Here is a 13,139-nt window from a genome sequence, read left to right as displayed (position 1 = left end):
ACTGTTTTATCTTTCCATAATGAGAACTTTAGGCATTGAAATGCAGTGACTCATTGGGCTACAAATGACTGTTATAAATGCCTTCCATAATCTTCACATGCACAAAGGTCATCTTATGAATTCAGCAGCTATGAACAACTCAGCAATGGGTCTCAGCACAAAGGCTTAAAGTAGGAGTATACTGATACTAATGCTTTTCTGTTTTTACTTGTATAGTTTAACAATGCCATTCTGTTTCGTTGTGATTTTTTGCTACAGTCATTGGAAGATGACGAATATAAAAAATCAGAAGTAAGTTATTAATGTATGCTTGGCTATTAGTTATATTTAATATTAAACACAGATAGATAGATAACACTTTTGAAGTGGTAACTATTGTCCTGTTCTTCAGCTGTTGTACATCCGAGTTTGATGCTTGCTTTGCATAATATATATAAAACTGTTTTTTATTATATTCTTTTTTTTTTCTGTGCATGGACTTTAAAACTGCTTTTTAACATTCACGCTGTCTTTACATTAAGTGTCCATTAACAATGTTACATATTAATCTTTGTTTCAATATTAAATATTTGCATTAATCAATGTTTATTCCATTCATGACTATAAATAAATCCAGAATGGCCAACAGGAATAAAAGCATCAGTAATATATTCTTGGTGTTTAATTCACAGAAGAGAGGCTGACTGCTGGGCGTTGCAACATTTACAGCCACTGACCTGAATTCAGCTGATTATCAGCATTTAAGAGTAATTCATTTTATGAACAAATGTTAAGTCATAGATGAAATCAACATTTATGCAGTTATTCATTATTTAGTAAACAATTAAAGAAACATCAAATATTAATAAAGCATTAAATTATGGTTTATTAATGGGGCTGTTCATAGCTATTCATGTTAACTAATCCAGTAATACTGCTGGTTAAGAGAACCCTCATTGCTTGAATTAACCACCAAGAGCATATTAAATAAAACGTGACATTAAAAAACATATTAAAAAAGAAAGTTATTCTTTGTTTATTAACTGACAACACTAGTCATTGTAAATATTTGTACTAGTATGGTTTTTGCCCTTCTTCTGTGTTAACTTACAATGTTGGTCATATAGGTGCTTTTACTTGCCAGGTTCTGTAATAATATACACTAGCTATAATACCTCCCGTAAGTGTGGAGCTAAAAGGGGCACGATTGTAAGGAGTCAAACAATGAAAGTACTTTAAAGTAATAGTATCTACTCACAATAAGTATTGTGTGTCTTACATCTACTATTTTTCTTTGCATCATCAATCAGCTTAGCGTAAGACAGTTCTAGAGGCTGCTGTTCATGCCTTATAGGTCATTATCATACTGCTATCATGTGTTCATGATTAGGAAGCATGTTTGAGTCACAACCGTTGCTTTTCTGTTTTAAAAGTTTTTATTGTGTATGTAATATCCAGCTTTCCCCTGACTACACTTTTGCCTGACTTTGGAACTGATGAGAGTTGTGTGGTATGGCTTTCATAAGTCATGTCATGTACATGCTGGTGCATGTATCTAGATGATGGTGTGTTACAAAATAATATGGCACAAAGTATAATTAAGTATATCACTCACACCTTTCTCTTCATTTTCCATTTCAGTCTCTATCTGAATTTGTGTGCTTTAGTGACTTTTCCCAGGTAAACAAGATGCAAGGACTTGAATATATTTGATGCAAATTTATTTATTTAGTTTATGCATGGACATTAACAAGAAACATATTATATGGTTGCTTGTTGGTGCCCGGTGATGTTGGTCTTCATCTTTCATTCAGCCACATCTTTGCTCTAAAAAGTTATATACATTATTATAAAAGTTGGATTTTAAGTATGTACAAGGTTTTTATTAAAAAAAAATTCTACAAGTGAAATAAAATTTCATAAAAAGTACATACCTTTCCAACTTCTCTGCTCTTGACTCTCAGCTTGTTGACCTGGGACTCAGCGATGTCAGCGCGCTCCTGAGCTTCTTCCATCTCATGCTGCACTTTCCTGTACCTCGACAGGTGAGTGTTGGCTTGCTCCTCCTGTGATAGTGATGGACATCATCACAGTTAGTGCTGGTAATACAGAGTATATTTGAACTCAGGCAAGCAAACTGATATACTGGACATAGCGAATGTAGGGTGTAGTCAATCCATTCGGAAACTTACAGCCTCCTCAGCCTGCCTCTTGTAGGACTTCACTTTCAGCTGCAGTTTGTCCACAAGGTCCTGCAGTCTAATCACATTCTTCTTGTCCTCCTCAGTCTGAAGAGATTAACCTTAATTTAGATTTTATTTTGCTTGCAGTTATATAATCTACATGTACCTAAGTACATGTTATACCTGATAGGTGAGCTCTTTCACTCGTCTTTCATATTTGCGGACACCTTTAATAGATTCAGCACTACGTCTCTGCTCAGATTCAACTTCAGATTCCAGCTCACGCACCTAGAAGAGACATTTCATATTATGATTGTGGGTTAGAGAACAAAGCATCTTACGAATAAACGCACTGCATATTTCTTTTCACAGTATAATGAGTTCAACGTACCCTAGCCTCCAGTTTCTGGAGCTGCTTCTTTCCACCCTTCATGGCAAGACTCTCAGCCTCATCCAGACGGTGCTGCAGATCTTTGATTGTAACCTCAAGGTTCTTCTTCATCCTCTCCAGGTGAGCACTGGTGTCCTGCTCCTTCTTCAGTTCTTCTGCCATCATGGCAGCCTAGTGTATGAGTCATGGAAGTGTCAGGTTTGCTTTTCATGCATTTGTAAAGGACACTGGTGCAAAATCTATGTTCTTGAACACTCACATCTGTGATGGCCTTCTTGGCCTTCTCTTCGGCGTTTCTGGCCTCTTGGACAGTATCATCCACCTCACCTTGTATTTGAACCAGGTCAGCCTCAAGCTTCTTCTTGGTGTTGATTAGACTGGTATTCTGTTTTAATGAAACACATGAAAACCATTATTATAATTTACTAAGCAATGTGAAATGGACAGCAACTTTTGACTCTGCCACAGCTAACCTGAGAGTGCAGCAGTGCCACACGCTCACTGGCATCAACCAGCTCCTGTTCGGCCACTTTGCGTCCTCTCTCTGTCTGCTCCAGTGCAGTTCTGAGTTCCTCAATCTCTGCCAGCATCAGATTATTCCTGCGCTCCACCATGGCCAACTGCTCCTTCATGTCTTCCTGTCCTCTGACAGCCTCATCAAGGTGCAGTTGGGCATCCTGATGTAAAAGGAATCATTGTTAATTGATGCCTCAAGATATATTTACCCATACAAGTGAAAGTTTGGAGGTGCACCTTGAGCTGTCCTTGGACATTCCTGAGCTGTTTCTGGGCCTCAGCAGCCTGGCGGTTGGCATGGCTCAGCTGAATTTCCATCTCATTCAGGTCTCCCTCCATCTTCTTCTTGACCCTCAAAGCATCATTCCTGCTCCTGATCTCAGAATCCAGAGTGGTCTGCATGGACTCAATCACCCTCTGGCTGCTTCTCTTAATCTGCTCAATCTCCTCATCCTTCTCAGCCACTTTCCTATCAATCTCACTCTTAACCTGGTTGAGCTCAAGCTGAATACGAAGGATCTTAGATTCCTCATGCTCAAGTGTGCCCTAAAGAAGTATGTTGAAAATTAAGCAACTTGTTGTTGAGCCATTGTAATCTTCATGTATGGGCTGTTCATGTAATGTCTTACCTCAGCTTCCTCAAGAGCAGTCTGAATTTCTGATTTCTCAATTTCCACTGTCTTCTTTGCCTTCTCCAGCTCATGGATGGTCTTTCCAGTCTCCCCAATTTGTTCAGTCAGGTCAGAGATCTCCTCTGAGGGGAAGAAAAATCCAGTTGAATGTCTTTCTGTATATCTATATAATAATTTCCAGTATTTTACTGTAAGACTAAAAAATACGTGGAGTTATATTTGATTAACATACGCTGCAGATTTTTGTTTTCTCTCTTCAGGGTCTCAAGATGGTCCAGAGCTTCCTCATACGAGTTCTTTATCTTAAAGAGTTCAGTGCTGAGAGAGCGACTCTCTTTCAGAGCTCCTTCCAGTTCAGCCTGGCTTTCCTCATACTTCTGCTTCCATTCTGCCAAGACCTGAAAATGGGGAGGACAGTTACATTCTATTCTAACTTTGCAAATCAACATTGCCTAGTAGACCACCTTCAGTTGACAGATGCTAGACCTTATCAAAGTTCCTCTGTTTCTTGTCAAGGTTGGCAGCCAGGGAATTGGCTCTCTCAACATCGATCATGAGGTCCTCCACTTCACCCTGCAGTCTCTGCTTGGTCTTCTCCAGAGAAGCACATTTGGAGTTCACAGCTTCAATGGATTCCTCTGCGTCTTGTAGACGCTGAGCAAGCTTTTTCCTATAAAAAGAATGTACGATAACTAAAGTTTTTTAGTTTATGTTTGGTTATGTTAACATTCTTTATATATTATAAGATTTATATAGGGTTTTTTTTCGGTCTTGTAATTCCATTTACTTGGCCTCCTCAAGCTCCTCAGTACGCTGGATGGCATCAGTCTCATATTTGGTTCTCCACTGAGCCACCTCACTGTTGGCCTTGGACAGTGCACGCTGAAGCTCAGCCTTGGCCTCCTGCTCTTCCTCAAACTGCTCTCTGAGCAGATCGCAGTCATGACGAGCTGATTGGACAGAATGAGCCAGGGCGTTCTTGGCCTAGAAGCAAACAATAAAATTAGTTAAATCTATTCTTATTAATATGTTCTTACTGGGGTGTGTACATGCTATTTGCAGAATCTATTTGTCAGATTTGCATCAAACTGTCCATGTTCTACCTTGACTTCCTCCTCGATTTGCCTCTTGAGTTCCTCAATTTGCTGTGTGTAAGCTTGTTTTCCCCTGGTCAGCTGAGAAACAAGTGCTTCCTTCTCCTCTAGCTGACGGCTAAATTCACCTTAAATGTAATTGTAAATTATGTTACCAGAATTGATCGTGTCATTGCATAATTTTCTGGTTTAGTCTGAATTAATTTACCATTCTCAGTCTGGAGGCGTGCTTTTTGTGTGCTGACGTCAGTCAGTTGACGAACATGTTCATCACTCTTAGCCTTGAGTTCACTCAGCTGGTCCTCTAGGGTGCGGCACATCTTTTCTAGGTTAGCCTGGGAAAAGAACCATGTGTATAAAATACAAATTTTGTAGCAAAAACATGAAATTGGCTATGCTGTGGTAAATAGTATAATAGTGGGTATTGCAATAGTGGGTAAATAGTGTGAAAATTAATCAGTTATGAAAAACCAATCTCTCCAGTTAGTTGTTAATTTAAAACAAATGGTTGTTCATTATAAGGATTGTACAATATTTATTTTCTTATTTTCAGTTTCTGCTTTTGTATCTTAATGCCAACTGTAAATACCTTTGATTTTGCCACAGCCTCCATGTTACTGGAGAGGTCATCTATCTCCATTTTATATTCGCTCTTTTCCTTCTCCAGCTTCTGTTTGACACGCTGAAGGTTGTCGATCTGCTCTCCAAGCTCAGCAACACTGTCAGCTTGTTTCTTGCGGAGGGCAGCAGCCGTGGCTTCGTGCTGCAGAGTGGACTCTTCCAGATCACGACGCAGTTTCTGGAACTCGGCCTCACGCTTCTTGTTCATCTCGATCTGAGAAGCAGTGGCACCTCCAGCTTCCTCTAGCCTCTCACTGATCTCCTCAAGTTCCCTGGAGAGATCAGCTCTCTGCTTCTCAACTTTAGCACGAGCTGCACGCTCAGCCTCAATTTCTTCCTCCAGCTCTTCAATGCGAGCCTGAAAGTTCGATTTTCATACCTTAGACATTCTAATTTTACAGGACAATCCCAATTTTTATTATTTCTCACAGAAGTAGTACCTGGAGCTCTTTAATCTTCTTCTGAAGCTGGGCACCCAGAGACTGTTCATCTTCTATCTTGCTCAGTAGCTGGCTTATTTCAAAGTCCTTCCTATGTGGCAAAAATGACAGATGCAATTACATTTTTAAAGATTTCAGTGCAGTTTGATTTTTTTTATTTGTATCATGAGTTGTTGTATACTTTTTGATCTTCTCATCAGACTGCTGCTTGTCGTTCTCCAGGTCCATTATGGACTCTTGGGCCAGTTTCAAGTCGCCCTCAAGCTTTCTCTTGGCTCTCTCAAGGTCCATACGCAGCTTCTTCTCTTGTTCTAGCGAACCTTCAAGCTATATTTTATAGAAAACCATATTAATACTCCTGACTATGATGACTGCTAAACCTTTTAAATATTAAATAATAATTTAAATATTGTACAAATATTTACATCATCGACTTGTTGCTCAAGCTTGGTCTTTGATTTGGTCAGAGTATTGACTTTGTCTTCCTCTGCCTGGAGATCATCCAGAGTCTGCTGGTGTGCCTCTTGGAGGGCTTTCTTCTCCTTAGTGAGCTTGGCAATGCTCTCATCTAGAGATGCCATCTCCTCGGTGAGGTTCTTGACCTGTGCAAAAGAATTTCAGATCAGTGTATTTCTAGGTAAATACCTGGTACCTTTTGTTTTGTTTTTGTGAGTAATAGGATATACCTTTACCTGCACATTTAGCATGGAAGATACACACTCTAGTACCTCTAGTAGGTATATTTTAAATCTCAGTTACTACCCCTTCACTTGATAATACCACTCCGATCCACAACAGTGGAGTGTGAAAGATTTAACCATAGTCACAGTCTGGATTTTAGTCACTGAGTCCACACAAGTATGGAGTATAGCACCTGTTAAATTACAGTGCATTGCAACACACACACACACCTTGTTCTCAGTGGCATGTTTCTCCTTTTCCACTTTGGCCAAGGTGAGCTCCAAATCATCAATGTCCTTCTTCAGCTCAGAGCACTCATCCTCCAGTTTCCTCTTCTTTGCAGTCAGCTCAGCATTGATTTCCTCCTCATCCTCCAGTCTCTCATTTGACTCTTTGAGTTTAGCTTCAAGCTGGATCTTGCTCTTGATGAGCCCCTCACACCTTTCCTCAGCATCAGCAAGGTTTTCTGTTTCCTGTTGAATCAGATAGGTTATTATCATGATTTTATTTTTTCTCTTCTACAGAGACATACTAACAAGACTTGAAATACTTACAGCTGTTACTTGCAGTTGCAGGTCATTTTTCTCCTGTAGCAGAGACACCATCTTCTCCTCAAGCTCTTTCTTCTTGGCCAGTGCCTTTGCCAAGTCCTCCTTCATTTTCTCAAAGTCCTCCTTCATGGCAACCATTTCCTTCTCAGTCTCTGCACTCTTGAGAAGAGGCTTGATCTTGAAGTACAGCTTCATCCATGGCCAGTGTTTCACATTCATGAATGAGCGGATGTTATATTGGATGGAATAGATGGATTCCCTGGAATTTGAGTTCAGCTCCATTATTATCAAATGCGTATGTTTATTAATGTATGTAGAATTTATAGTGAAATTAAATTGCATGTGGTATTTGTATTTTTTCTTTTTTAACAAAATTGAATATACCTCCTCTCCATCATTTTGACAAACTCCCTCCGCATGAGGTAGCCACGGCACAAAGCCTGAGTCATGGTCACCAGATTTGCTAGCTTTTCATCTCGCATCTCCTCAAGGGTACCCAGCAGACCGGCTTTGAAGAACACCTACCAAGATTAGATATGGAAATATAAAACTACATCAAACTACATCATGTTTACTGGATATTTACATTTTTTAATTCATTTATTTTATTCATTATTATTAAATTATTGTAAACAATTATTTCAGATCATGCATCAAAACTTGTTCACTCAAATTTCCGGTAAAGTTCTAAAACTAGGTTGAAGATTAGTTATGATCCTGTGAAAATCCTGTCTGAAAGTCACTGTTTGTCCTTCATGTGTGTTTTATACTGTATTATACTCTGTTCTTAGAAGTCAGATTTCATGGGTACCTTGGTGTGTCCAAACTTATACTGGGTGTGGTCGACATCAATAGAGCCCAAGAGTTTCTCTGAAGCTTTCTTGTTGTCAATGAATTGGCCTTCTGGGATGACACTGGCATTCAAGACTTTATACCTGTTTTCAAATAGTTAAATTGTATAGGTAATAAATCAATTAATTCTTAATCCTTTTAAAAATATCACAAATGTTGAAATGCTGTGACTAAATAAATGACCTCTGCTTGAAGTCACCATAGAGGATTCTGCTGGGGAATCCCTTTCTGCAGATTCTGATACCCTCCAGCACACCATTACACCTCAACTGGTGGATGACCAGATGATTCTCCATCAGACCTAGGGTGTCCAGTGTAATGGTATAATATGAATAACAATTCTTACGGTCAGAGACATTCATAGTTTTTTGTTTATTAATAAAAATCTTGGAAAATAAGAACACCCACCTGGAGTCTTGGTCTCATTTGGAATCAAGCAACGCACAAAGTGAGGGTGGGTGCTCCTCAAGTTGGTCATCAGCTTGCCCAAGTTCTCCTGTGAGTTTTACATTTAGCACTTTAGCAACAACTACAACAACAACAACAACAATAATAATAATAATAATAATAATAATAATAATAATAACAATAATAATAATAGCCTGTACACACCTAAACTGTAATAGAGTAAACCAGTATACAGTCAGTCATTTTAATTTTTGCAAAACACATGGTTGGGAAACAAATGTAAGATTACAGATGTTACAGATTTTAAAACGTCAAAATGAATTGTGAGGATGGACGGAGTTCAGATGGGAATCCAAATAATATTTTTGAAGCAGAATAATGAGGCCTTCCTAAATACACAAGCAAAGGAATTGTAAACTCTGGTATGATGTGAAACTGATGTTGGTTACACTCTGACAGGATTCTTACATCTCTTATGGCAGCTTTGACAGATGAGTATATATGTAAAATGTGGACTCTTCAAGTGGAATGCATTCATTTACCCTTTGCATGTTAACATAGTTTCTGTTAAACTGGTCTCACCCTGAACAGAGCAGACACAGTCTGGAAGGAACCACCCTTCTTCTTGCCTTTCTTTCCACCACTTTCAGCTGTTGACAAATAAAAATTAGTCAGTTATTGTTTCTCTTATCCTACTATACTCTTCCTTTCACAGTCCAGAAGCATCTTAATTACTGAAGGTAAAAAGTCTGATTATCAGCTTAATCTGTGCTTGTATAATGAGAATTATTAACCTGATCAATGTTAAGCTTACCATCAGCAGCGCCATGGGCTAAATAAAGGTGGGACAACAGTTTATTTGCTGCCTTCTGGTACAGCTGCACAACAGAGTCGTTCAGTGGGTCCTTGTTCTTGTCCAACCATCCATTAATGTTGTAGTCCACAGTGCCGGCGTAGTGCACCAGGGAGAAGTGAGCCTCAGCTTTGCCTTTGGCAGGCTTTGGCTTCTGGAAGCAGGCAGTTTTTCCAAGATGCTGGTCATGAAGCTTGTTCTTGAAGGTCATGTCTGTAGCCTTGGGGAACATGCACTCCTCTTCAAGGATGGAGAAGATGCCCATTGGCTGTTGGTGACAGATTTTTCATGAGTGATCACTGCTGTATTAGTGTTGAAAATCTTTTGTTGATAACGTTGATGGAATTACTGACCCCATAATAACTTACCTTCTCAATAAGCTCAATGCAGGCAGCCAAGTCCATACCGAAGTCAATGAACTCCCACTCAATACCTTCTTTCTTGTACTCCTCTTGTTCCAGCACGAACATGTGGTGGTTGAAAAACTGTTGCAGTTTCTCATTTGTGAAGTTAATGCAGAGCTGCTCCAAGCTGTTGAACTGTTACAGTAGATCGATATATTAGACATTGCCAAAGTATTGTAAAAACCATCAGAACGCCCATGATACCGAAAAACAATTGCTTACATCAAAGATCTCAAATCCAGCGATGTCCAGCACACCAATGAAGAACTGTCTTTGTTGCTTTGTGTCCAACATCTCATTGATACGGATGACCATCCACAAGAACATTTTCTCATAGATGGACTTGCAAAGGGCCATGACAGAGTTGTTCACCTGAATAATACAAAAGTGACCTTTAGTGAGGATCGTCCTGCAATTTTTGCTTTCTATACAAACAAAACTTTATTCTCACGTGAATAATAAGACATTACCTGAGGTACAGTCTGGCCTTTGGTCACAAACTCGTTTCCGACCTTGACTCTGGGGTAGCACAAAGCTTTCAGCATGTCAGCTGAGTTCAGGCCCAGAAGGTAGGCGATTTTATCGGCCACTGAATTCAAGAAAGCCATGTTAGTCATTAAAAATTCAGGTTACTTGTTCTAAATAAATCTTGTGAATGTTTTTTAAATGTACCCTCAGTGCCATCAGGCTCAGCCTGCTCCTCCCTCTGCTTCTGCTTGAACTTCATGTTGCCATGATGCATCACAGCACCGGTCAGCTTGTAGATGTTAATTTTCTCATCAGCGGAGAAGCCGAGGATGTCGATGGCCGTCTGTGTGATAAAAAAGAAGTGGAAAATTACAAATGACCGTAAGCCATATGTTTAAAATGGTCACACAAGTTTAATAAAATTCTGCTTACATCTGTGGCAATGAACTCCTCCACATCATTGATGCTCTTGACTGTGATTTCACCCTGGCTGATGTAAGGGTAGTCATAGGGGTTGGTGGTGATGAGCAGTGCCTCTGTGTTGGACAAATAATTAATCAAAAAAATTTAATTAATTAATTTGTTTTTTGTTAGTTCTTTCTTTTATCATTCACTCATTCATTAGTTGACCTGCTGAATATTGTAGCTAATGTAAAAAGCCCCAGTAGTATTATGAATTTGAAGTTTCCTTACCAAGCAGCTCTGGCTTGTGTCCAGTCATGAGCTGGTAGAAAATGTGGTAGCTTCTCTCAGCAGACAGCTGGAAAGTGACTCTTGACTTTTCCAGCAGATCTGTTAATTTTTTTATAATGCATTCAGTATTCTATTTGCAGAAAGATGTTTTTAATGGGTTTATTTCAAATGCACAGTATAACATGTAAGTTTCAGTTGTTCTGTAGAGGTGTGTGGATAATCTTGGTCGTTTGATTCCAGTGCAGATTTCTTCACAAATGTTTAGTCATGCTTATAGGAGTGTGCACATCAACCAACTGACACAAGGAATTCATGCAGCTGCATACAAGAATTAATGACAAAAACTTACAGGTTTCAATATCAGCTGAGGCCAGCTTGCCAGTTTGCCCAAAATGAATTCTGATGAATTTACCCTAAAAGTTAAAAGCATTGCAGATTACAGCAATGTACTTTTATATGTTTTTAATTCAAGCTTATTGTGTCTTAAGAAAGGTTACAAGAGCTTATGTGTATACTTACAAAACGAGAGGAGTTGTCATTCCTCACGGTCTTGGCATTACCGTAAGCTTCCAGCAGGGGGTTGGCTGCAACAATTTGGTCTTCCAGTGACCCCTAGCAACAGTAGCAGATGTTTATAACAGAAACCTGACAGATACGCTAATAGATGCTGCATGTAGTAAAACAATTCACTTACCTGCATTTTGCCAGGTGTAGGCTCTGCCTTCTTCCCTGAAGTCATGCCAACCATCGCAAAGTACTGAATGACACGTTTTGTGTTCACAGTCTTTCCTGCACCAGATTCTCCACTGGGGGTAAAATGAGAAAGCAATGGTCCGTACTTTAGAAAACAAAGTGCCTCAGCACTTCCAATCCAAATTGTACAGAAAAAAAGGTGAATTTCATGTAAAAGTAGAGCAAAGGGCAAAGTAAAATAGAACTTCTGTCAAATATGAGCTATAGTACCTTTTAAATAATTAGGACTACCATGTACTTTATTTGCAAGTTTGTAACTAAGGAACACCAGGGTAAATGAGAATTTTCAGCTATGAGTTTGAACTTACGTAATCAGGACAGACTGGTTTTCGCGATCTAAAAGGATAAAGAGAATTGTTGCATCATTTATGTACCCATTTATTAGATCATTTTTGAAAGTAAACCTACCAACATCATTTATTCAGTTAAAGTGGTTGGACAATATCATACCAGTGAGCATGAACTGATAGGCGTTATCAGAGATGGAGAAGATGTGAGGTGGGGCTTCAATCCTCTTTTTGCCTCTGTATCCAGCCACAACTACTGCGTCGTACACTGGGAGCCACTTGTAGGGGTTCACAGTGACGCAGAACAACCCTGAGTAGGTCTGAAGGAGAGTCAAATTAAATTTTCATTGATTTGTGTCAGCATACTCTCTTGTGTTTCTTTTTATAGTTGAGTGATTCTTACGTAGATCATCCATGCTGCGTAACGCTCTTTGAGGTTATACAGCACAGCAGGTTCATTGAGGTGGGTCATCATGGCCATGTCTTCAATTTTGTCAAACTTTGGAGGATTCATAGGATGGACGTCATCTTCCTTGACTGTGACACTCTGTGGAATGAAAGTATATGATATATTGCAGAACAGCACACTTTGTTCTAGCATAATTATAGACTCATTCACCCTCTGTGAGCTTAAATACTCTACATAGCCATGCATAGTTGAATTAAAGGGTTAATTCAGTCTGATACTTGTCACTTACTTTTCCATCCAGAGTCTCGACAGTGGCTTTGCCACCCTCTTTACTCTTCAGTGTACCTTTGACGTACATTTCAGCTGCATCAGTCACATATACTGCAGTTTTGGCATCAAAAGGTCTGTTCTGAGCCTCAATCCTCTCCCTTTCCGGCTTCCGGAGGAAGATGGCCGCCTTGCCGAAACACTCCATTTCTCCATCCCCCATGGTGGCGAGTTTCTGGGGAATCAAACCATACTTCTAATTCAGATAGTATGCTCACTTGAGATACTTCATGTTACCTATATCTGTACTGAACAGCAGTATAATATATGCACAGTTTTCACGCCATCAGTGAATTTTCTAGATTTCAATTAAAATCTTTACTGAATCTTGACATTAACTTAATATTATTATGCTGTTTTCAACCATCTTTCAACAGAAGCATTCTCATGTACATGATATTTGTAATGCCTTACCTTAGCTGATTACTAATATAGAAATTAAAGGCAGAACAGGACTGGCACACGTTGGTTACTGTAAAAAATAGAGGAGATTTTAGAGAGTGTCTGAAATTTATATTAGAATTAGATATATTGTGAACAATTTAAAAAGAACTGTAAAAAACAATTTTTTAAAGTATGATTAACATTAACATTTAA

At 39.1% G+C, this 13,139-nt stretch overlaps 1 protein-coding gene across 1 annotated transcript; it reads right to left on the bottom strand.

The window, feature by feature from the left end:
- Positions 1 to 1,683: 1,683 nt before the first annotated feature.
- Positions 1,684 to 13,097, bottom strand: LOC113539522 (myosin heavy chain, fast skeletal muscle). Its single transcript, XM_053227136.1, has 40 exons — positions 12,957 to 13,097; positions 12,505 to 12,717; positions 12,210 to 12,353; positions 11,970 to 12,126; positions 11,828 to 11,855; positions 11,461 to 11,572; positions 11,286 to 11,378; positions 11,116 to 11,179; positions 10,767 to 10,865; positions 10,506 to 10,609; positions 10,278 to 10,416; positions 10,076 to 10,194; positions 9,828 to 9,977; positions 9,570 to 9,740; positions 9,163 to 9,469; positions 8,931 to 8,998; positions 8,349 to 8,436; positions 8,124 to 8,241; positions 7,900 to 8,023; positions 7,473 to 7,609; positions 7,092 to 7,347; positions 6,768 to 7,010; positions 6,282 to 6,458; positions 6,038 to 6,183; positions 5,857 to 5,947; positions 5,385 to 5,774; positions 5,004 to 5,130; positions 4,805 to 4,923; positions 4,489 to 4,685; positions 4,188 to 4,371; positions 3,934 to 4,099; positions 3,699 to 3,823; positions 3,307 to 3,615; positions 3,027 to 3,230; positions 2,813 to 2,938; positions 2,554 to 2,724; positions 2,346 to 2,450; positions 2,172 to 2,267; positions 1,914 to 2,045; positions 1,684 to 1,806 (listed from the first exon to the last, which is right to left on the bottom strand). The coding sequence occupies exons 2-40, from the start codon at positions 12,703 to 12,705 to the stop codon at positions 1,786 to 1,788; spliced, it is 5,808 nt and encodes a 1,935-aa protein (XP_053083111.1). The 5' UTR covers positions 12,706 to 12,717; positions 12,957 to 13,097; the 3' UTR covers positions 1,684 to 1,785.
- Between the last annotated feature and the right edge of the window lie 42 nt (positions 13,098 to 13,139).

This window comes from Pangasianodon hypophthalmus, chromosome 20, assembly GCF_027358585.1.
Source record: "Pangasianodon hypophthalmus isolate fPanHyp1 chromosome 20, fPanHyp1.pri, whole genome shotgun sequence".
NCBI lineage: Eukaryota > Metazoa > Chordata > Actinopteri > Siluriformes > Pangasiidae > Pangasianodon > Pangasianodon hypophthalmus.
The sequence above is the reverse complement of the archived record's forward strand: the minus strand, read 5'-3'. Positions and strand labels throughout refer to the sequence as shown.